Source organism: Eriocheir sinensis, chromosome 61, assembly GCF_024679095.1.
Source record: "Eriocheir sinensis breed Jianghai 21 chromosome 61, ASM2467909v1, whole genome shotgun sequence".
NCBI classification, from domain to species: domain Eukaryota; kingdom Metazoa; phylum Arthropoda; class Malacostraca; order Decapoda; family Varunidae; genus Eriocheir; species Eriocheir sinensis.
The window spans coordinates 4,800,137-4,825,907 of record NC_066569.1 but is presented as its reverse complement, the minus strand read 5'-3'; the positions used below and the strand labels follow the sequence as shown (position 1 = coordinate 4,825,907).

Genomic DNA, 25,771 nt, shown 5'->3' with positions numbered 1-25,771 from the left:
TTATGTGTGTTGTTGGTGTTGTTTTCCGTTCCTGTGTGTTGTGCTTTGGAGAGGTTTGAGGTGTGTTACAGGGAGGTAGTAGCTGTGGTGTTACTTTCTGTTGTTGAGTTGCAGTGTTGAAGAGAAGATGAATATAGGAAGGTAATGTTAAGAGGTTTAGTATTGTTGTTTTCCTTTTCTTATGTTCATTCTTTCTCCCCTTCTGTGTGTGTGTGTGTGTGTGTGTCAGGAGCAGCAGCCGGCAGTGACCAAATGCAGCGGCGGCGGCGGCAGTGACCGTCCCAAGTCCCGGCGGCGCAGCGGAGCATCGCGCAACCCTTCAGGCGACAGCCACGCACCCCTCACCAATGGCACGCCCCCGCCCCCCCCACCACCCTCCAAGCTGGGCTCCAACGCCCCCACACAGCCCACCCCTGTCACCAACGGGAACTGTGACGGAGGCTCTCTGCTGCGCTGTGAGCTGGTGAACGGCGGCGACCTGGGGAGCCTTGGGGGACTGGGCAGCCTGGGGGGCCCAACCATCAAGCAGGAGCAGCCCCTCGACTTCCTGGACTCCATCACAGATGACAAGATGCTGGAGGCCAAGGCAGAGGCCCGGGGTGTGGGCGGCGTGAGCCCCACGGCCCCGCCCAGCCTGAGGCGCAGCGTCAGCACCCCCGGCGGCGCCCTGGAGGGCAAGAAGACCACCACTGTTGGGAACTGCAAAGTGCCCCTGTCCAAGGCCAGCAAGAAAACACACTTCATCATGTCTGGCGGGGCTGGGGCCGGGGCCGGGGCCGGGGTAGGGGCAGGTGGTGGCAAGGCCCCCTCCCCGAAGGCGCGGTTCAAAGCCATCCAGCCAAGGGCTGACGGCCCTGCGCAGTGGCCAGAGCTGGACGGTGGGGCGGCCGGGGTGGAGGAGGTGCCCCAGCAGCCCTCACGGATGGACTCCCTGCTTGGGGGCTCCCTGGTGAGCCAGTGCCTGCTGGAGCCCCAGAACAGTCTCTCACACCAGATACACACACAGCAACAGCAACAGCAGCAGCAGCAACAGCAACAACAACAACAACAACAACAGCAACAGCAACAGCAACAACAACAGCAACAACAACAGCAACAGCAACAACAACAACAACAACAACAACAACAGCAGCAGCAGCAGCAGCAGCAGCAACAACAACAACAACAACAGCAACAGCAACAGCAACTGCAGCAACAACAACTTCAACAGCAACTTCAGCAACAGCAGCAGCAGCAACAGCAACAGCAGCAGCATCAGGTGTGCCAGCAGCCCCAGGCCAGTGGTGGCAGTGGGCCTGAGGTGGAGGAGGAGCTGATTCAGTACTTCCACAAGAATTCGGTGGAGCTGGACGACCAGCAGAAGACAAGTCAACTGTCTGAGCTGCGCAAACTGCTGCAGCGCAACCTGCCCAGCGGTCTGCCCCGGGGTGGGGGTGCGCGGCCCCTGGGGGGGGAGGGGGATATGCTGGAGCAGGATGGCGTGGGCGCCGGCGGCATGCAGCGCCGCGTCAAGTTCCAGCCCACCCTGGAGGGCGGCGAGGTGCTGGGCCTGGTGGGGGGCCAGACGGTGGGCTCGGTGCCCCCGTCCCCCAACACACGCCGCGCCCAGTTTGACTTCCTGCCCATCAGCACCTCGCTGGAACAGGTGCACGGGGCAGCCTCGCAGGGCTCCAGCGCCAACGCCAGCCCCTTTATGTCGCCCCGCAACACCCCGCTGCCCCGCTCCAGACACAACTCAGGGCAGACCTCCTCTACCTACGTCACGCCCCGCAGCACCCCCTTCACCCCGGACCAGCCCGGTGGGCTCCACGCGGGCCCCTCTGAGAACAGTACGCCCTTCATGTCGCCCATCACCACGCCACTGTACCCGCGCTCCAGACACAACTCCAGCCAGAACCTGCGCACCATATACAACACACCGAACTGCCGCTCCAGGCACTCCTCCGGGGCGCCCAGCTTCAGGCACGCCCCGTATCCATCCGACGACCCCACGGGGCGGCGGGGCGGCAAGTTTTCATCACGACACTCCTCCGGCAGTGTGCCGCCGTCGCCCTCCTCTGCACCGCTGTCCCCGCTTGTGCAGGATGGTTCCCTGCACCAACAGCTGGAGGGTGGGGAGGCGGCAGGGCTGGTGGGGCTGGGGGCAGGCCTGCAGCTGCCCTCCTCCTCCATGCTGCAGCTCATCCTCAAAAACAAGCCCACTGGTGGGACGGGGCACGGAGGGGGGGGGCCAGGCATGAATGACCTGCGGCGACGGCACATGTCCGAGGGGCCGCCCGTCCACTACCAGCCCCAGCCACCCACCTTCACCATGGACCCCCTGGGGCAGGAGGTGACCAGCATGCTCACCAACCCTCAGCCAGGCACCAGTGCCGCCCCGACCAGCACCGCCAACCGCCCCCAGTCCGTACCTCCGCTGCAGATGCTGAACCTGCAGGAGGCGTTCACCAAGTCACAGCCCAACACTCCCTTGGTGGGCACAGCCTTCTCCTTCTGCTGTGAGACCAGCCAGCCGTCCTCCTACGCCCCCACGCCCGTCCCCAGCGAGTACAACGACTTCACCGAGAGCTACAACCTGGAGATCGACCCGCTGCTGGACGTCAACCTGCAGGGTGACGGTGGCGCCTCGGTGGGCCTGGACCCCCTGGACTCCCTCTCCCTGGGCGGACCCCCCTCCACTGACCTATCCGGCCTCTCTGACCCCCTGCAGGTGCCCCCCAACATCAACCCCTTTGACACCTTCACGGGGGAGTCCGGCGGGGGCATGCGGGAGCCCCTGGAGGACCGGGTGCTGGGAGACGGAGCGGGCATGGGCGGCGGTGCGACGACGGGGTGCTGCATGGACACGGTGCGCGGCAACGTCAACGGCATCATAATTCGTGACATCCAGGTGGAGCCACTCACCAACCCTGCCTCCATGCTCACCCTCAATGCCCTCAACCGCCCCACCCTGAGCCTGGACGGCGGGGGGGGGGCGGGGACAGGGCTGGAGGAAGACTTTCAGCCCACGCTCGCTGACCTTGGCGACCAAGAAATGTTCAACAACCTGGTACTGGACGTGAGCAAGGACTGACAGCAGACCGCCAGCTGGGCCAAGTATCTCACCTGAGTGGGCGGGGGATGGCACACCTCTTGAAGCCGCCACCGCCTCTGCCGCCATCAGTACAGCCGCCCAGTCCTGGCACCTCCCGGCACTCCTGGGCTTGCCTCGGCCTGGCCCTGGCAGCCTCGGAACACAGCTGAAATGTGTTGCGTTGCGTTGTGTTGTGAGTACAGTGACATGTGCATGTGTGTGTGTGTTTGGAGTACTCGAGAAAGTGCACGCTGGGAGTTTGTCCAGCTGTGCGTGTGTGTGTAAGTGCTCATCACCTCCGCTGTGCACCAGGAAAGCTGTGTGCGTTGCCGAAACACTGAACAAAACAAAACAACACTGGAAAACTACTATGACTACTACAACTACTACTACTACTACCGCCATCCGCCAACAACCTATTAGATCTCCTGGCAGCGACCGACCGCACGGAAGACTGTCACCTGTCACTGCCGCTTATGATAATATGGAAGAAAACGGAGACATGGAAAGACAAAGAGAACGGGAGTGAAAATGATGGTGACGATGATGATAAAAAGGAGGAAGTGGATAGGGATATACGGAGAAAAGAGGAAGAGGAGGAGAAGAAAGATGATAATATAAAGATGATGAAGGAGAAGGAGGAGGAGGTGGAAGTGAACATAAGAAAGAAGAAGAGGAGGAGAAGGAGGATAAGAATGCAAGAGAAAAGGAGGAGAAAGAGAAGAAGAAATTGGAGGAGGAGGAGGAGAAGAAAAACGTTACAAGCTTGAACTAAACACAAAAAACATACACCGCTTGTTTTGTTTTTCTTATTCTTGTTTATATTCTTGCGTTCTGCGTTTATTGAGAATCCTCCTCCCCCTCTGTCAGCATGTCTCCGTTTATCCAGTTTGTCTGTTTCTCTACTTCGCAAATCCCGCACAAGGGTTCTTAAATAAGTTAAAGAAGAAGAGAGAAGATAGGAGAAGTGAAAGATGAGAGGGGGATGAAAAAAGAAGTGAAAGGAAGAAAAATGAAGAAGGGAAAGAGAAGAGAAAGGAAGAAAAATGAATTAGTAAGAAGTGAAATTGAAGAGAATGGAAGTTTTATATTACCAATCATTTGTATTATATTATATTTATTACTTTTATTATTGTTTTGACAGTGTGAGGGTTGGGTTGCAAATATGTGAGTGAGGGTTCTAATACACACCTTTTTTTATATATATTATTTTTTATTTTATTTGTTAACTCCCATTTCCTTTCTTTATCATCTTTTCTCTTTTGATTCTCATCTTCGTCCTTGTTATTTTCCTTTATTTTGTCTTTTTCTCATTATTGTTTTATTTTTCATCCTCTTTTCTCTCCTAATTCCCTTCTTCGCCTTTCTCATTTCCTTTTCATTTCATCTCTTTTCCTTACTTTTATTATCTTTTGTCTCACTTTCCTTCTTTTTCTCTATATCCCTTTTCTATTTTTCCTTTCATCTTTTCCTGTTTTCTTACTTTCCTTATTCTTATCTTTCTCTTTTTTTCCCTTCTATTAAAGCAGCTAATATTATATTATGACATGGAGGCTTAGATTAGATTATTTCCTCTTATTTTTTCAACATCACTATTCTTCTCTTCTTTTCATCTTCTCTATCTCAATTCTCTCTTATTTCTCCTTTATCAGTTTTGTATATACACTTTTAGAAGCCTCTGAAACTCATTGATGATTTAAAGGATTGACAAGAGTGTTGGAACCTTCACTTTACTAATTAACATGAAAGAAGAAGGAAAGGAAGGGTTTTAGAAGTCTTGTCTTGCTTTGGTCTTGGTACTGTATAGGGTGTTGGAACCTGTACGTGTGTTTGTGTAATGGTGTCGAAACCTGTTGGAAAAGGTGTCGGGTGTATTGCGATTCTTGGCTTTGGTTTTCTTTATTTTTTATGCGTTCGGGATTTTTTTTCTTTTTTTCACGTTTGCTGTTTTCGGGGAGTGAGTTTTTTTCCCCAATTTCATTCTCTTTTCATTTTTCCAATTTTTAACTTTTCCAATGACTTTTTTTTTTCATTTTTCCTCATACAGTTCTAGCTAAAAGGGGGACACCAGTGCTTAACCTCCCCTCCCTCCCTTTTCTCCCTTAATTAGATTCACCCTTTGTTTACCTCATTTTCCTCCTTATTTACCTCATCATATATCTGCTTGCAAGGAGATAGAGGGGAGAAGTAGGAAGAGGAGGGAAGGGAGAACAGGGAAAAAAGGCTAATAGAGAAATAGGAAAGGAAGGAAGGGAAAACATGAAGGAAACAGCAAAGAGAGAGAGAGAGAGAGGAGGAGGAGGAAGGAGAAAAAATGATGAAGGAACAAGAGAAAAATGGAAAATAAGATAAACGAAGAGAAAGTAAAGGAAGGGAGGGAAAATATCAAGAGGAGGAACAGGGAAGGAAGGAGGAGAAAAAAAAAGAAAAACATGGTAGATAGAGATAGAGGAAAGAAGATTATAATAGTGAATGAAAAGGAGGGAAGGGAAAATATCAAGAGAAAGAAGAATGGAGAGAAAAACAGGAGTAACTAAATTGTATCCCTTGCAGTATCTATAGGGTGAAACAAGGGATGGGAGAAAGGGAGGAAAGAGGGTGCAGAGAGAGAGGGGTGAGGGAGGGAGGGAGGCACTGGCAGACACCCTAACCTAACTAGAACAAGTCTGGCCCAGGGACGAAGGGCTCGGCCACCTGTAAATATTGTAAGTACGAAGCGCGCGTGTAACATAACAACAGTGACTCTACATACTGTGTCGTTTTTTGCAAGTTTTAGCCGATAAGAAAATTGAAGCGAAGATGTGAGGGATTATATTTTTCGTCTACTTTTTTTTTTTAGTTTTTCTCGGTTTGGTTCGGCATCGAGTGTTTATATTATACCGCCCGAACTGCTGCCGCCACATAATTATCCTCTATATATATACAAAACGACACGCCTTCCGTATGTTCGTATGTCCGTATCGTAGTTTTATTTTTCGCCCCCTTGTGTTTTATCGTTTTTCTTGCGTTTATTTTTTTTTTATCTTCGCTCTCGCACATGACAAACAGCATTGACATTAGTGGTTACGTTTTATCGCTACAAACACAAGGGCAGATGATGTACGTTTGGTGCTGTATATGGGGGGAGGGACCGTACACACACACATACACACACACACACACACACACACATTGCATACATTGATAAAGTGTGCTCTGTTATGCTCAATACATGATTTATATTATATGAACTAACTACATATTATTATTATTATTATTATTATTATTATTCATGGGAGGTTTAGTACACTCCATTTTGTATCTGTGATAACGAAAAAATCCTTACAAAAAGTTTAATACCTGTAAAAAACTTCCGGAAAAAAACATTTAATTTGTATTGTTAGTTGCCCCTTCGTTCTTAATATATACAACAAGCATACATTATTATTACCAGTACGGAATATATATTAAAAAGTGTACCGTTTAAGTTGATGTAAGTTAGTGAAGAGGTTAGTTGGTCTGCTTCAGCGGCGGGCAAAGAGAGTGATTGCAGGGTTTTTTTTCTCATTTTTTGCAACAAAGAGTGCCGGAAAAAAAAAAGCTCGCTACTCACCGCTCCCATCATGTGGCATCAGCTCCCTCAGATATTATACACACTGATACATACAAAAAGTGTAGACAGCAGTGTGTTATTCAAATTGATTCAGATGAAGAATTATTTACTTTCTCTCTGGTTTATTTTCATCTTACAAGGATTGGGGAATGTAGATTTTTCATACCACGAGGATAGACTGATTAACGACATGAAAGAAAGGAAGGGTTTTAGAAGTCTGGTCTTGGTACTGTATAGGGTGAGGAACCTGTATGTGTGTAATGGAAAAGGTGTCGGGTGTATTGCGGGGAATGTAAACTTTTCATGCCACGAGCATATATTGATTAACGACTTGACTGATTATAGCTGAGAAATTAAAGTAAAAAGCAATGCAGTGAGGTTCCCGATCTATACCACTCCCATATTTTGATGAACTGAATTACTGGAAAGGGGAAACAAATGCTGTCCAGTTTTTCTTATATACCACCATCACACAAGAGACTGACAGTTACCAAAAGGAGCGAAAAATTACCAGGCACTTAAAATTTCAATACAAATCACCACCACATAAAAATCACTTGACAATTACCGAGAAAGGGAGAAAATAGCATCTGTCCATTTCTTGTCAACATAAACCAATAAGAGTGAAAAAGTAATTACCAGGCACTCAAAATTTTCCATACAAATCACGACCATATAATAATCACTTGAAAATAACCGAGGAAGGGAGAAAATAGCATCTGTCCATTTCCTGCTAAAATAAAGAAGTTACCAGTGAAAGAAAAACAGCCACTGCCATTTAGCGAGCACTCTTTGTCACACCCTGGAGCGGACTGTCATAGCATTAGGCAGAGCAATCCATTAATCATAAACTATCCATTATTTAACTCCACGTGTTATTACAGGCGTAGGTTTATGATCAGACATATGTGTTAGCGTCTTAATCGTTTATACATCAACAACAAGAACCTTCCACTCAGTCGTCCATGTTGTAGGATCTCCCGGAGGTCACTGACGGGGGGAGGGGTCAGGTCAGGTCAAGGCTGGAGAGAGAGAAAATGAGAGGTCACCACACATGATATTAAAGTGAAAATGTCCGTTAATTTATAGAGGTTAAAAAGCGACCCCAAAAATTATTATGATGGTATAAAGGAAGAAAAATATATTGACAGCAGCTCATTATAAAAACTGATAAACAAAAATTGATGGACCTTTTAAAACTGATATAGCCAAATGTTGCCATAGAAATCATCTTTTTATAGAACAACTTAACAAAAAAATGGATCAAGTACTGTATTTCCATTTTAAACCATACTCTTTGACAGGTGATGTTAGATTTACCTTCCCTAACGATGTTATCTACAGTATTGCTCCTGGTGACTTCTGATTAATGATTCAGCTCGAGAAAATAACTGTGCAAAGAAGGAAATCAAGCACGTCATTTATTTCTATTTCAAACCATTTTCTCTGACTGATATTGTTAGATTTACCTTTCCTAATGATGTTACCTTTAATATTACACCTGGTGACCTCTAATTAACTATACAACACGAAAATACCTGTACAAAAAAGATAACCAAGGACTTATAATCAATTTCAAACCATTTCCGCATTAGATTACCTGTCTTAATTTAGCTAACAAACTACCTTCCCTAATTAAGTCACCTATATTACACCTGGTGACCTCTAATTAACGATACAATGCAAGAAAATACCTGTACAGAAAAAGAAATCAAGGACATCAATCATTTCCATTTTAAACCATTTCCACATTAGATTACCTGTCCTAATTTAGCTAACGAACTACACCAGGTAACCTCTAATCAACTATACAGCATGAGAAAATAACTACAAAAAAGATAACCAAGCATTTCATCTGTATCCATTTTAAACCACTTCTGCATTAGATTACCTGTCCTAATTTAGCCCCCCAGGTGACCCCCTCCATCCAACCTGATTACCCCAGACAGGTGATATCCAGGTAGCCACAGGTGACGTGCTTACCTGAACTAGTGAACTGCCCAAAACAGGTGAATCGTTATCTACCTGACTAGTTAATTAGCTTCTGCGCCAGGTGACCGCGTACACTGCCTTGCCTATGTGCATGTACACGCACACACACTTACACACACACACACATATGACTCAGTGGATGGTATAAAATCAGAATGGAAATTGCTTTTATCATTATTATATATTTTTTTAAGTTCATTTGTATATAATTAGCACAATATACACACACACACACACACACACACCAAGCGAAAAATTCAACTTTTCTCGCGACTTTTCATAAAATTCACGAGCAATTTAGATTTTTACTTTTTATTTCAACATTTGTGAGTGATACAATTTTTGGGGGGCGTGTGTGAATTGGTGTCCAAGGATATGAGAGGAAAAAACACCCTTTGTAAATAGATAGATGAATAGGATATGTAAGTAAATTAAGACACACACACATACACGCATTGAAAGATAATTAAGAAGTAAGAACCAAACAAGTCTCCTTTTACAAGCGTTTTTTATATATTGTTGTACTCGTAGCGATGTTGTAGCCGTCAGTGTGAAGATAAAAATAATAATAATAATAATAATAGGAATTACGGCTTCGGCCAATAATTGTGTGTTTAGTAGTTATGCATTTTGAAATCTAAACTTTCCTCCGCTTTCTCTCGCTTCCGCTCTTCCTCCTCCCTCTTTCTTTCTCTCTCTTCATAAAATCAGTGTCTAGTGGTTGATAATTTTGGAATCTATACTTTTCTTTGCCTTTCTCTCTCTTCCACTCTTCCTCCTTCTTTCTCGCTCTTCCTCTTTCTTTCTAAAATCGTGTGTCTAGTGGTTGAACATTTTGGAATCTAAACTTCTCTTCTGCCCTTCCTCCTCCTTCCGCTGTCTTTCCTTCTTTCTCTCTCGCCATAAAATCGTGTGTCTAGTGGTTGAACATTTTGGAATCTAAACTATTCTCGCCTTTCTTTCTTCCTTCCTCTCTCTATTCCTTCTCCTCCTCCCTCGTTCTTTCTCTTCCTCTCTTTCTTAATAAAATTGTGTGTCTAGTGGTTGAACATTTTGAAATCTAAACTATTCTTGCCTTCCTTCCTCTCTTGCTATTCTTTCTCCTCCTCCTCCCACTTTCTTTCCTTCTTTCTTAATTAAATCTAAACTTTCCTTGTCTTTCTTTCTTCCTAAAATCAGTATCTAATCTTCTCTTGTATTTCTCTCTGTCCTCCTCCTCCTTCTCTTGCCTCTTGTCATCCTTCCTTTCTTACTATTCTCCTTAGTGGTTGAAAATATTTGAAATCTAAACTTTTCTCCCTGTTTCTTCCTCTCTCGTCTTCCTCCTCCTCCTGTCTTCTTCTAAGTGTCTAGTGGTTAATCAATTTGAAATCTAAACAATTTTCTTCCTTTTCTTCGCCCTGTCTTCCTCCTCCTCCCCCCGTTATTTTCTTCGTTCATTGTTGTTTTATTTGATTTCCTTCCCATATTTTTTTTTTAACTAATTTCCAGCTTTTCTTTTTATTATGCATTTTTTTTCTCTTTTTCCTTCTAGTTGTTAATTTATTTTGTTGTTCTCTGTTTTTGAATTTTAAGATAACTATTATTATTTTATATTTCTTTCTCTCCTTTCGCGTCAAGATCGGCGAGATTATTATATTTTTATCACTGTTGTCTTCATTATTATTATTATTTGTATTTATTATTTCTGTTCGCGCTTTCGTTTGTTTGTTCCCCGTTCGTTTCTTTGAGCTCGGGATTTTTTTATTTTTTTTTTAGTCTGGGGCGGAGGCTGACATGGGCTTTACACACACGCACACACACACTTAAAGACAGATTCAGACACACACACATCCCAAAAAACGCACATGCACAAATACCTACACGCATACACACACACACACATCCCAAAAAACGCACATTCACAAATACCTACACACACACACACACACTCTTAAGAAATGTTTGCTCAGTTTAAATAAGAAGACGAACTCCTGGTCCTCCCTTGCTTAGTTTATAGGTAATAGTAAATTAAATAGATAAATAAATAAATAAGGGAAGTCAAGTATAAAAAGAAAAGCTGAGAGGGAAAAACAAAAGCTTATCGTGTTTGTGTAACAGAATAATGACGTAATATTTAAGGTCAAAGCGATTTTTTTTTTCAATCATCTCCCGATATTTTTTTACCGTTTGCAGGGGAAGCGTTCGTGTGTAGAGGTACGTAAGTAAATAAAGACAAAAACACTACAAAAAACTATATAAAAAAATACATACACCTTTCTTGTTAATTTAGTCGGTACAAATTATGCTACTACTACAAACAGTTTTATTATTATCATTAACTATCATTATTATTACTACTACTCGTACTACTACTACTATGCTATTGTTATACTATTACTCCCACTACTACTACCGTTGTGTAATATATCTGTACATGTGTTGGGCGTGGCTGGCGAGCGTTGCCGCCGGGAGCAGTGTCAAAAAAACAGCTTCTCGCTTGGAAGTTTCAGAAAGAGGAAAAAACTTAAACTAATAAAACAAGAATAATGATGATAATTTGACTTGTGTAAGTAAGGAGCGCAGGAATTTCTTTAGCTATATGACTAGTAGATGATGAAATGCTATTATTATTATTATTATTATTATTATTATTAACCTTTTTGAAATTATATCCTTAAGTAGATTTTCTATGGATTTATATATTATATCTATATTAAAGAAAAACACACTTGAAAGGTTTTTGTTTTGTGAATGTGAACCAGTGTATCTTTATTTAGTGCTTGGATTTTTGCAAACACGTCGGTTAGTTAAGCTGTAAGGACCACGGATGGCTTAGAGACGCATTGTACTATCATTATATTATTTTTTGTATGTTGTTTTGAAATGCTACTTTTGCATGTGGCGGAGAAGGGAGCAAGCGAGCGAAGGTGACGAGAGGAAAGTTCCGAGAAGTGATTAGTTGTCTCGGAATGTTTGTTTGTTACTGGAGTCAAACTTTTCTTCCTCAGACGTTGTAATAGAAAGAAAAGGAAAGAAATTAAAAAAAAAAAGAAAAGTTCCGAGAAGTGATTAGTTGTCTCGGAATGTTTGTTTGTTACTGGAGTCAAACTTTTCTTCCTCAGACGTTGTAACAGAAAGAAAAGGAAAGAAATTTAAAAAAATGAAAAGTTACAAGAAATTATTGTCTCGGAAAATTTGTTGTTACTGGAGCCGAACGTTTCTTCCTCAGACGTTGTATTAGAAAGAAAAGGAAATTAATGAAGAAAAGAAAGTTCCAAGAAATGATTAATTGCCTCGGAATGTTTGGTTGTTACTGAAGTTGAACATTTCTTCCTCAAATGTTGTATTAGGAGGCAAAGGAAATATATAAAAAGTCCTTTGTTAAGCTTTTGTCGAGTTATGAAATACTAAAGTTGTGGAAGCTGTTATTTAAACTTAACCAAAAGATCAAGATAATGTTTCTTTAAATGAACAGCGATCAGTTACTAGTGAATATAACTAAGAAAGGATAGGTAAATTCAAGAAAAACATATATAAAACAGCTAAAAAATAAACACTAAGACCCAATAAATGAATGACAGAAGCCAAAATAAATAGAAAAGAGTGACTAAAGAAAAGAGCAAGGAAGAAAGTGAAAACAAAATAAAAACACCGGCAACCAAAAAAAAAAAGCTAAAAGAAAAGAGGGAAGAAGAAAGTGGATGACAGAAAAATAACAAAACAGATGAACGAACAGAACAACAAAAAACAAGATGAAAACAACAACGCAAACTCATGAAGGCTGAAGGAACGGACCACAGTGAGTGAAGGACAAAGGAAGAACGACAAAGAAAAAAAAAGGAAAGTCAGGAAAACCCGCCAACGCTACCGCTATGTATAAACAATAATATTATAATCATCCTTTCCACAAGATTATATTTCTCTTGTATAATTATTTTTTTCGCTCCAGAATATAAACAACCCGAGACTGACAGCCCCTCCTCCCTCTCCCCTTCCCTCCCCCCCTGTCCTACCTACCCCATTGTTTGACTCCATTATAGGGGGTTATGGGGGGTGAAGGGGGCAGGGAGGGGGTGGGGGGTTAGTCTGTCGGTCGAGTGGTCGGCGATCCGTGCCGCAAACGATGAGTAGTACAAATTAATTTTCTTGAACGCTATTATTATTATTATTTTTATATTTAATATTTTTATTATTATTTTATTCTGAGGTGTTTTGACTGCAATGTTAGTGTTGCCGCAAGTGAGATTTCTGTGTTATTATTATTATTATCATTATTATTATTATTATTATTATTATACTATATATATATTTTTTCTTTATTTTTGTCCTGCCCGGCCAGAACTTTTATCCATGATGCTGACTCACTATATTGATCATTATTATTTTTATTATTATTATTGTTTCTCTGTTCCCGCTGCCTCTGTCTGTCCGAGTGTCTGTCTGTAACGCCCATTCAAAACTGTTCAACTAGTGGTGATTTGGAGAACTGGATTCATTGACGATTTTTACAAGTGATATTAATAGTTTGTTGTCACCAGAACCCGATGTTATATATACAGTCGTTCCTCAAATAGTTCGGTTTCGGTTTTATACGGTTTGTCATGGAAGATCTTTTAGGATTTTTAAATTTCCTGCTCGTTTGGGAAATTTAAAAATCCTAAAAAATCATCTTAGAAAATCCACATAAAACCAAAACTGAACCATTGGAAACAATACTATTTGAGGGATGACTTACTGCCAAAGTTAATCATAAACCACACAAAGAGACCTAGGTGTTGGTAAGAGTAAAAATTGTCTATGGGATACTGGTTCGAGACTTGACCAACATAGGACTATTTGAATCTATTCTATACATCACCAGATATACACACAAGAAATCTAGATGTCGTAAAGAGTAGAAACCGTCTATGTGATACTAGTCCGAACCTTAAGTAATACCAGACTTCATTTACCTTTATCTTTTGACCCCAAACAGACTATTCTAATCTCTTCCATACGACAAGAAATCTACACATTGGAAAGAGTTAAAATCGTCTACATGATACCAGTCTGAAACTTAACTAATACCAGACTTAACCCATCGTATATGCCACCAAGAAATAAAGATAGTAATAATAAAGAGATCTAGAGGTTGGAATAAGTAAAAACCGTCTACGTTATACTAGTCTGAAACTTAACTAATTCCGGACTTAACCATATAAGTAAAAACCGTCTACGTTATACTCGTCCAAAACTTAACTAATTCCGGACTTAACCCATCGTATATGCCACCAAGAAATACAGCAATAAAGATAATAAAGAGATCTACATGTCGGGAAAGTAAAAACCGTCAATTCACAAACTATCCCAATCACCTGTAAAAATCGTACAAAACTCAACGAACACCAGACTGTATTTCAACTTTATTTTCAACCCCAGAATTCACAAACTATCCCAGTCGCTTGTAAAAATCGAATGCCAGACTGTATTTCAACTTTATTTTCAACCCTAGAATTCACAAACTATTGCAGTCACTCAATGAACATCGGACTGTATTTCAACTTTATTTTTCAACCCCACACAGACAGACACATTATACAAAGGCGGAGGCAGGGGTGGCAGCAGCAGCATTGGGCCCTTGTGTTAGGCTGCGGCAGACTGACCTACAAACTACTACTAAGCAAACATACCTTACCTGTGTATCTTAATTCTTCACATAGAATATACCAATAATTTGATGACATTGTACTGGTGTTTATTATCCTTGGGGAGGGTGTGGGGTGTTGTTCTAGTTAACTTTCTTATTGTTAGTGTTTATTATTATTATTAGTAGTAGTAGTAGTACAAATGAAAGTGGTAGTAGTATTAGTATTAGTAGTGATAGGAGAGGAATAGAAATAGTTGTAGCAGTAGTGGTAGTGATAGTAGTAGAAGGAGAAGGAAGAGGAATAGAAGTAGTAGTAGTGATAGTAGTATTTATATTTTATGGGAAAGAAAAGCCAAGAGCTGAATGAAAAGTAGAAAAAATGTTCTAGTTCAGTGGTTCTTAACCTTTTCAGAGGTGCCGAACCCTAACGAAAACCTCCGCACAGTAGCCGAACCCCTCAAGTATAGTGAAGAAAAAAAAACATACAAGTGCAAGAAAAATTCCTTCAAAGTTCAAGAGTATATTAATTTTAGATAATACAAAGAATGTATTTGATTTTAATCCATAAAAATATTAAAGAAAATTTGCTTAAAATTCAATTGCAAAATTGCAATGTCTTTTGGGAGGATCTTCGCCGAACCCAGGTTAAGAACCACTGTTCTACTTGGTTTTATTAGTGTTAATGTTAGTGTGGTGGTGGTAGTAATAGTAGTAGTAGTATTTTTAATTTGGAATAGGAGAGGAAAACCAAGAACAATGAAAGTAAACAAGAACTGAATAAAGTGGAAGAAAAAAGTACTCCCTCTTGAAAGAACTAAAGGATTAAAGTATAGAAAAGGAAAATACAGTGAAAGGAGGGAAAATATAGTAAGAGGAGGGAAAATATTGTAAAAGGAAGGAAACTGCAGCTATGGAAAACAAATATAAAGAAGAAATATATAGAAAAAAGGAAAATACAGGAAAGGGAAGGGAAATATAGTAAAGGAAGGAAACTGCAGCTATGGAAAACAAATATAAAGAGGAAAAATATAGAAAAAGAAAATACAGGATGGAAAACAACTATAACAAAGGAAAATATAGAAAAGGAAGGAAAATACAGGAAAAGAAAGGAGTCCAGACGTAACCAACAGAAGGGCTAAGAAATGAAGGAACCATAAACTCTTGCATAAGGAAGTTGGACGGCGTGATTCACCTAAATTCCCCTTTCTCAGGTGTATTTATAAGTCAAAAGACTAATTAACATGAATAGGGTGTTATTAGAAGTGGTATAAGTGAATATTATAAGCTCATTTAACAGGAAACAGTGCTCTGAAGGGAAAGACTCTGATGGTTTGGACATGTAAAGAGAGCAGGGGAGGATACAGTGCTTGGAGTTTTGGAGAGATTGAAGGTAGAAGGAAGGAGACCAGTTGGTAGACCTAGGAAAGGCGACTATTCTGTTATCTCTAAACTCACAAACATGAATTAAGAGGTATAAAAGACCAGTTGGTAGACCTAGGAAAACGTGGAGGTGTATACAGGAAGACTTGGCATTGATGGGATTGGATGAGCATCGGGCAGAAGACAAAGTAGAATGGAGGAGAAAGAGAGCAGGGGAGGATACAGTGCTGGGAGTTGTGGAGAGATTGGAGGTAGAAGGAAGGAGACCAGTTGGTAGACCTAGGAAAATGTGGAGAAGGTGTATACAGGAAGACTTGGCAGTGATGGGATTGGATGAGCATCGGGCAGAAGACAGAGTGGCCCATGGTCCAGACTTGGTGGTCTGTCCTTAAACCTAAGCGATTTTACATTAATCAGAAGACTCCAAAACGTTGCATTTCTACTCTAGTTGATATTAAGTTGAAGGAAGTGACGGTCGAGCTTATTTTTGAAGGAGTCAATCGTGTTACACTGGACCACTGATGATGGGAGCTTATTCCATTCTCGCACTACAACGTTGGTGAAGAAAAATTTGGTGCAGTCTGAATTTACTTGTCTACATCTGAGTTTTACGCCATTGTTCCTCTCTCTTAAAGTGTCATCGATCATAAACAATGTTGATCTGTCTACATTCGTGAAACCATTAAGTATTTTAAAACATTCGATCAGTTTTCCTCGGAGGCGACGTTTCTCAAGAGAGAACATGTTAAGGGTAGAAAGCCTTTCTTCGTAGGATTTGTTGCGCAAGGAAGGGATAATTTTCGTTGCCCGACGCTGAACACCTTCTAATTTAGTAATATCCTTTGCATGGTGGGGAGACCAAAACTGTACCGCATATTCCAAGTGGGGTCTGACTAAACTGTTGTAGAGCGGGAGTATTACATCTTTATTCTTAAATAAAAAGTTTCTTTTAATGAAGCCCAACATTCTGTTCGCTTTATTTGCTGCATCGATGCATTGCTGTGAGAATTTGAGGTTTGACGCGATTTTGACCCCCAAGTCCTTGACGCATTGAACGCTTTTGAGTTTAACGCCGCACATTTCGTAATCAAATTTCTTATTCCTCGTTCCAACTTGAAGGACCTGGCACTTGTCTACGTTAAAGAGCATCTCCCATCTATCCGACCAAGCTGAAATTTTGTGCAAATCCTCTTGGAGGCTTGGAGATCTTGTGTCACCAACTTATGTTATTACTCAAGGGTGACAGATTTAATACAAGAGAGAGAAGGCTCGGGGGATGGAGTGTACCTGGATTTGAAAAAGGCATTCGACAAAGTACTGCACAGAAGACTAATTTGGAAAATTAAAAATAGAGGTGGAGTGGGTGATGGACTTATTAAGTGGATGGAGGACTTCCTAACTAACAGGGAAATGAGGACAATAATCAAGGACAAGGTTTCCAACTGGTGCCCAGTGAGGAGTGGGGTCCCACAAGGTTCAGTGCTGGCACCATTAATGTTTGCTGTTTATATAAATGATATGGTGGACGGAGTGACCAGCTATGTGAGTTTGTTTGTAGATGATGCAAAGCTCTTGAGACGAGTCAATGATGTGAAAGACTGTGAGGCATTGCAGAGGGACCTGGACAAAATATGGGAGTGGAGTGGTACATGGCAGATGAAATTCAACCTTGGGAAATGTAAAAAAATAGAGTTTGGTAGGAGTGGTAGAAGATGTGAATATGATTAGAAGATGGGAAGTGTGATAATATGCAGAGGAATGGAAGAAAAAGATTTGGGAGTGACTATCTCAGAGAACATATGTCACCGGACAAACACATCAACAGGATAACGGGACAAACTATGAATAAGGACTGCATTTGTGTATTTGGACGAAGAGATGATGAAGAAAATAATAATTACAATGATAAGGCCAAGGTTGGAGTATGCAGCAGTGGTCTGGTCTCCTCACGAAAAGAAGAACATAAGAAAGCTGGAAAGAGTACAGAGAGCTGCAACTAAGATGGTACCGGAACTTAGGGATCGGACTTACGAGGGGAGACTCAATAGCATGGGACTCACAACCCTGGAGAGAAGAAGAGAAAGAGGAGACCTGATAGTGGTGTACAGGGTGGCAAGCGGGGTGGAGAATCTGGACAGAGAGGACCTGTGTGTGTGTGGAGCGAGAGAGAAACGAGAGGACATGGAAAGAAGTTGAGGGCGACCACGTGTAGGCGAGATGTGAAAAAGTTTAGCTTCCCAAACAGAAGCATTGAGCTATGGAATGGACTGGAGGAGGAGGTGGTTTGTGCAAGAAACATTCATGATTTTTAGGAAAAGTTGGATAAGAGAGGATATGGAGACGGGACAGCGCGAGATTAGCTCTTTTCCCGTATGTCACACCTAGGTAAATACAGCTAGGTAAATACACACACACACACACCTAATCACACCTCCTCCTCACATTCTTCCCACTCTTGATGCACAAAAAGGAGGAGAGATGAACTACTTGAATTATTGCCTAAGAGGAGTCTTTCGCACCCTTCGTAAACAAACTGAGTAATTTCTTCTACTCCGGAAACCAAACTAATCCTCCCCCATCCAAAAAGTAAAATAAATAAAGAAAGCAAATGGGAGGGGGGTGAAACTGTCATTTTCAAGTCATTTTGCAAGAGGTTGTGATGGTTTACTCTGCTGCCCATTTCCTATTCCCCGTAACCTAAGAAAACATGGTGTTGGAATTTCTATTAGGGATGACATTTAGGTTGGTAGAACCTTTAATGATCATCCCAACACAGCTGGGGTATGTTTGCCAAATTTTGGTGTTACAGTTTTGGTTGTTTACAGACCTCAAAGTAATTCTTTGGTGGACAATATCATACTATGGGGTCGTATTATAAAACATTTGGCCAAGAACACATATTTGACAAGGCTTAAGTAGGAGTTGTGGGCATTTCCAGGAGTAGTTTTATGACCCTGGTGGTAGTTTGAACCTTCTGCTGTACCGTGAACCTGAAGAAACACTCATTAGAACCCGACTGACCCCCTCTTTGACCTTTAGAAATAGCTGATGTGAGAAGCAAAAGTGTCTTAAAATACCAACCTGTAGCTCTCATCTCCTACCTGAGTCTGTTGGTGAGGGTACAGAACTTGTTCCGGCTGGGGATTTGCCCTCCATTGATTGGTCCTCTGACGTCCCTGTTGGTGGTTCTTTACTTGGTGAGCACTTTCTTGATTTCTTTTAGCTCGATTACCCGCATGACCGGCAGGGGCGGCGGGCACGGGGCGAGTGTGTGGCCGCCCCGCCCCGAGACCACGAACCCTCCACTCACGCCAACCAGCCGGCCGCCACACACCAGCTGGCCTTCACACCAGCCCACACCACACCCACACCGCCCCAGTACCACGCCCCTGCCAGGCCACCCTCCCCGGCGCACGGCTGTCCCTCTCCCGCCCCGCCCACGACTGGTTCACGGGGCCGGGTGGTTCGGTTCAGTGGTTCAGTAACCGAACCATTGAACTGAACCACCCCTACCAACTGGTCGATGCTGTACATCCTTGTCTTATCCCACTGGTTATTTCTATTTCAACTTCATCCTCCTCTCCTACCTCTACTTTAGTTCTATCCTTTGTATATACTTTAGTTATAAAGTCAATGTTGTTAGGACTAATTTTATTTTGCATTAATATATCTATCAAGCGTTCCCTCTTTATGGTCACTGTTAACACTGCGTTAGTACCCTGGGGTTTTGGAACATTGTTAGTACTCCGGGGTGTTTGAACATCCCTCCTCCAAGAAATTATGTATCGTTGATACTATTTCCAATATATGCATATATTCGATTTCACACATTACTTCAGTCACTAACGAATAGCTTAATGTCATTATGGCTGATATCGGAGAATATTTGTGTAAAGGAATTGGTCAAACACACACACGCACACGAAAAATTGGACTCTAACGATCATTTCTAAAGGAGTCGTCAGACGATCAGTGGCAAGCGTGTTGGCGAAGCACGATTTACGGCAGTTTCGAAACATGGTGACGAAGCACGGTAGAGAACGTGGTTCAGCATAAAAACTGTTCACACGTTTACTGACCCACCTCCACCCAGCGGGAAAGCGCCCAGTTAAGTGTGTAGGGAGGTACTGCACGTGAGCGTTCGTTTCCCGTGTGTTCCTTGGCGGTCTCACAAGATTATCAATGGCCCCAAAAAGCATTCGCAGGCGGAAAGCAGCTTTAGTATGCATCCTTGCTGCAGGCAAAGTAGTAAAGGACAGTGGAAAAGAGCGAAAAAGAAGTGTTTGGGTTAAAGACTGGTTACAACATAAAGAACGTGGGAGTCCTTGGTGGCGCAGGGGCTGAGGACACGCACCGAGTCGTCTCACGATCAGTGGGTAATTGTGGTGACCGAGCATGGCGCTGACGAGCTTGGTTCAGCTAGAGATTTGTGTCGGTGTCGGACCTGCTCGAACAAGGTTGGTGCTTCAGTTTAGCATGTCTACACGATCATTTTCCACGCATTCACCTCGTTCGCTGAACCACCACACCTGCCCACTGATCGTCTGACAGCTACTTTTCGAGCTGCCAACACACGGAACATGACGCCCCGAGGGACTTTCTTCACGCCAGGCTTTCCACACATGATACACCACACACACCAGAGCCCTTCCACCACACCTCACACTTAATAAAATCCCCTTCCACAGTACTTTACGCCACCCCAATCAGCATTTCACTCTAAGCACTCTCCTATACGGTCTCTCCACACGTTCTGACACACCACACACACACACACCTTGCCACACACCACAGCCCTTCCAGCACACCTCACACTTAATAAAATCCCCTTCCACAGTACTTTACGCCACCCCAATCAGCATTTCACTCTAAGCACTCTCCTATACAGTCTCTCCACACGTTCTGACACACCACACACACACCTTGCCACACACCAGAGCCCTTCCAGCACACCTCACACTTAATAAAATCCCCTTCCACGGTACTTTACGTCACCCTAATCAGCATACACACCTATACGGTTTCTCCACATGTAACACACCACACACACCTTGCCACACACCACAGCCCTTCCAGCACACCTCACACTTATAATAAAATCCCCTTCCACAGTACTTTAAGTCACCCTAATCAGCACTTCACTCTAAGGATTATATTGACAATCTGACACACACTTTTCCCTTCTCCTTATCTACATATGTCAATGGAAGTATTATATAGGGTGACAGGACACACACACACACACACACACACACACACACACACAGACACACACACACAATCACTACATTATTTACTGTCCTTTTTGAGTCTGGTATCATTATTTGAGTAACTTCATTGTAGATTATTTCCTTTATTAGTGTGTGTGTGCGTGTGCGTGTGTGTGTAAGGAGTCTCCATTATATATGTTTAAAAAGAGCATATTACATTCTATCCATTTCATTCTTACAAACATTTATTTTAACTAGCTTTATAATTTCCATTCTATATAGTCATACTAACTTGCTCAACCTTTCTGTATATATAAATTAACCTTCAGCTGTTAGTTATATAAGCACATGTATTGAAGAACCAGCACTTGGTACTTAACCCATTATAATTAGAGGATAATTACCTACTACTAAGCACTTAATGAATCAAATTGGTTAGTCACTTATTATTCCATCTGTAGGTACTGTTAATCAATCCCAACCCCCCGGGGACGCTTAATACTGCGGTTCACAGCCAAGGGAAAGGTAAGGAAAGGGAACGGGAATATGGGAGATTAATACTACGGCCGTATATCACCTGAGCCTGGTAATAAATCAAATCAAATACAATGGATTGATAAAACAAGTGAAGATCTATATAATACCACAGATACATCATACTAGAGAAAGTGAGGAAGTAGATAAATGCCACACCTTCAAAATATGTACTGAAATAAAACCCGGCAAGCCTCCTGTTGGACGTACTTTATTAAGAACTAGACGCTGTACAAAGATTGAAACTTCTTCTTGTATACAATAAATGAAATAATGACACATACATACAGGCGGGCGGCCCAGGAGGCGACCCGCGTTCTCTCCTCCGTCACGTGGGGGAAGAGGGAAGAGTGGAGTCGTAACGCAGGGGTAGTAATGTAGCGGTGTGTGCGGGAAACAAACGAATGAACCTTTGCCTCCGTCTGTGACTCGCCGTTTCTCCCTCCGATGAACAATGAATGAATGAACATGTTTTCACTTAACTATTAATAAGATTATCAACGCTAGGTATGTATAATTATTTATGTAGTATTATGTATCCATTACGATTACTGCATCATTGTGTGTGTTTTTTTGATACTCGTTCTGTGCCCTGTGAGTGAAAAGAGGATAATAACTTAGACTGCGGAGACGAAAATATATATAAAAAAACGTGATTTCTTGATATCTGCCGAGTCAAAACTTTGTGTCGGCAGAACGCACAGATGACACTCACGACCTGACGTACGAAGGTAACTCGTAACTCTGCATTTAATAAGACTCGGCTTTTCCTCGGGACAGTGTTGCCATGTACCGCCATATTCCCAAACTTTCCCTTCTCTTGTGTGGTCGTATCGGCGACGATCGATTTCTTTCCGTTACACGAGATACAAAACTAGGGAAGAACGTGATGGTCCGCCGTTACGCCCACGACACCCAAGACGAAAAAGATGAGAATATGGCGGTACTTGGCAACTTTGACCCCAAGAAAACTAACTAGTCGAATTAAAGAGAACAATTGCATTTCGCCCATTGTGTGTATATAAAAAAAATGCCATAAATAAGAGAAAAAAAAAATCCATACATAACCATCTTACTGTCTAACCATCCAGCATCTATCTCCTTTGCACTGTCAACCATTTGTGTTTCTCGATATGGAAAAAAATAAATAAATAAATAAATGGTAGGCGAAATACGAAAAAAAAAAAAAAAGTTGTGACGATCTCGGAGCTAACGCCGATGGGTAATAAATAAGGTTCAGGGTCGGGGGTTAAGGGGGGAGGGGGTAAGGGGTATCGAGGGCACACAGCCAATAAATTAGACGCGAGAATTGCTCCTACTTTGTGCATCATCGCTCAGACACAAGCGCACGAGTTAAGAAAATAATGACAATGTTAAGAATGACACCCGAGACACGAGAGAGGGAGAGGGAGAAGGAGAGTTACATATAGAGAAAGACTTCCGTACCATTCTCTTAAGCTAACGGAACCTGATTTCACACACACGTACACACACACACATACATATAACTTGCATACTTCTTTCTCCTCTTCTCTTTTTCTTAATGCTACAAAATATACAGCAACTTCATTCATCTAACACACATAACTTGCATTCCTTCTTCTTCTCCTCTTCCTCTTCCTCTTCTTCCTCTAATACCATACAATATACAGTGACCTCATTCATCTAACACACACAACTTGCATTCCTTCTTCTTCTTCTTCTTCTTCCTCTAACTCCATATAATATACAGTGACCTCCTTTATCTAACACACACATAACTTGCATTCCTCCTCCTCCTCCTCCTCCTCTTCCTCTATCACCACACAATATACAGTGACTCCATACACACATATCATCACCATTATCACCACCATCATCACCATCCCACTCGCACAACCCGGTCTGTCTATTTTTCCTTAAGTGAGTATTCTTTCTAGACAGGTCCGAGAGAGAGGGAGAGGGAGAGAGAGAGAGAGAGAAGTTATGAAAGAGCTGCAATAATAGATGAGGTGATTCTCTCTCTCTCTCTCTCTCTCTCTCTCTCTCTCTCTCCTCTACCCTACATGTAAATAAATAGTTTAATGTGACTTTCTACCCTCGCTATGTCACTATGTACACACACACACACACACACACACACGTACACACACACCATTTTTCTCCCTAATGATCCCTGACAGAGGCTGAGGAAGGGAGAGAGAGAGGGAGAGATGGAGGGAAGGGATTAAAGAATTTTACACCACTTCAAAGGGAGATGGGAGGATAATGCAGTTTTTCAACCCTTTGTTTATCTTCTTCTTTCTTTCTCTCCCTTCCTTCCTTCCTTCCCCTCCCATTCTATTCTACTATGATACATATTTACTTGTTTTTTCCTTCCTCCTCCTCCTCCTCTTTCTTCTTCTTTATTTTGCTAGTATATATATATTGTGACACCATTTTGTGAGTGTGTGTGTGTGTGCGTGTGAAAAGTCATGAATGTTTGCTTTAGAAATAGTAATGCTGCCCTCTCTCTCTCTCTCTCTCTCTCTCTCTCTCTCTCTCTCTCTCTCTCTCTCTCTCTCTCTCTGATACAAACACACAAACACACACATAAATACTCGTCAAATATCTGCCGTTCTTTCAACTGCGGTCAAACTTCTTAGGCCTATTTTTACATAACATTTTATCGACACAACTTGCATTTTTATTTTTTCACTAATATCAACTGTGGAAGAGGAGGAGAAGGAGGAGGAGGAGGAGGAGGAGGAGAGAGGAAAATACAATGCCACAATTCTTTAGGATGTGGAATGGAGTGGTTGAAGAGGAGGAGAAGGAGGAGGAGGAGGAGGAGGAGGAGGAGGAGGTATATTAAAACTGTGTGTGTTCCTGTACAGTACATAACAATCACAGGTCCTATTTTTTCACACACACACACGCACACACACACACACAAACACACGTACGCACTTTTTCCGCTAATATTACTTTCTTCCTCCTCGTGAAGTCGCTCACTCGTAATTTTTTTCTCCCTCACGTCACACAAACTTTTCTGAACGGTCTCGGTGTGTGTGTGTGTGTGTGTGTGTGTGTGTGTGTGTGTGTGTGTGTGTGTGTGTGTGTGTGTGTGTGTGTGTGGCACCATGAGTCTTGCGTACAGTTTATTTCTTCCTTTTCTTTTCTTTTCCTGCACCATCGTCGTCAATTTTCAGATGAGACAACGGTGATGATTTTTTCCTTTTTTTTCTTTCATCGTAAATTAAGTAAAAGAGAGAGAGAGAGAGAGAAAGTAGGTCTGTTCCCCTTAGTCCGTTTTGGGAATGTGTTTCTCTCTCTCTCTCTCTCTCTCTCTCTCTCTCTCTCTCTCTCACACTTTGTCCCTCTCTTCCATTTCTTTATCTCATTTCTTATCCTTTATTTTCTTTTTTTTCCTCCTCTCCATTCTTTTTCTTATTTCCTTCACTTTCACTTTTTATTCCTTATTTTCCTCTTATTTTCTCTGTCTTTTTTGCTCTCTTTCTCTCTCTCATTCACTCTATTATTATTTTTTATCACTTCAATTCTTTCCTCATTTCTTTCATCACTTCATTTTCTTCTATTTTCTCATTATTTCTTTCATCTCAGTTTCTTCTATTCCATCAGTAGACTCAAATACACTTCATTTTCCTCTTCCCTTTACATCACAGTTTTCTAATTCTCTCTTCTATCTCTTTCTTCTTCCTGAGCGTCCTTTCATACAAGACTTCTTCAATAAATACTTCCCTTTTTCTTCTTTTTTTCTTATACTTCTTTCTTCAATATATACTTTCTTTCTTCTCGTTTCCCTTCATCATATTTTCCTATCTCTCTTTCTATTTCATTTCTTCCGCTCCACTGTTTCCCAATTCTCTCTTTCGCTTCTTCCGTGTCCGACTTCCGTTCATTCATTCCGTTTCCGTTTTTCCCATTTTCTGTCGTTTGTTTTTGTTTACATTTTACTATCTCTCTCTCAATTTAATTTCTTCTGTTCCACTGTTTCCCAATTCTCTCATTCGCTTCTTCCAATTCCGACTTCCGTTCATTCATCCCGTTTCCGTTCTTTCCATTTTCCGTCTTTTGTTTACGTTTTCGACGAAGACTAAAATATTTCTCACCCCAACACACGCACAAACACAGAAGGGTCAGTGTCTCTTCACATATCTTGCGTCGGCGGTGGTTGGGGAGGAAGGGGAGTGGGGTGGAAGGGGAGAGCCAACCAAACACACACACATGCACACATACACAAACACACACATATACACACACACATTGGGAAAGTTACGTACATGTGTGTCAGCGTGTGTGTGTGCGTGTGTGTGTGTGTGTGTTGGTCAGTCAGCCCTCCCTCACACACACACTCCCTAATGCCTTGTTTACGAAAGTCACCCATAAAAATCACGGATGAA

General features: G+C 42.3%; 1 protein-coding gene and 2 long non-coding RNA genes across 5 annotated transcripts in view; 1 reads left to right on the top strand and 2 right to left on the bottom strand.

Annotated features, from left to right (window-relative positions):
- Positions 1 to 14,361, top strand: part of LOC126986206 (neurogenic protein mastermind-like) — a 67,932-nt gene extending 53,571 nt beyond the window's left edge. For 2 of the 3 annotated variants that reach the window (XM_050842177.1, XM_050842179.1), the window contains exon 7: positions 230 to 14,361. In XM_050842177.1, coding sequence (XP_050698134.1) covers positions 230 to 3,073 — 2,844 coding nt within the window. In that variant the 3' untranslated portion in view covers positions 3,074 to 14,361. The remainder of the gene's footprint in view (positions 1 to 229) is intronic. The other variant, XM_050842178.1, reaches the window with a different exon arrangement.
- LOC126986210 (uncharacterized) lies at positions 4,224 to 17,283 on the bottom strand. The gene is made up of 2 exons (XR_007739401.1): positions 6,913 to 17,283; positions 4,224 to 4,891 (listed from the first exon to the last, which is right to left on the bottom strand). It is a non-coding gene; the product is annotated as an uncharacterized LOC126986210 (long non-coding RNA).
- A 4,299-nt stretch (positions 17,284 to 21,582) lies between these two features.
- LOC126986205 (uncharacterized) lies at positions 21,583 to 25,765 on the bottom strand. The gene is made up of 2 exons (XR_007739397.1): positions 23,126 to 25,765; positions 21,583 to 23,045 (listed from the first exon to the last, which is right to left on the bottom strand). It is a non-coding gene; the product is annotated as an uncharacterized LOC126986205 (long non-coding RNA).
- Positions 25,766 to 25,771: the final 6 nt, after the last annotated feature.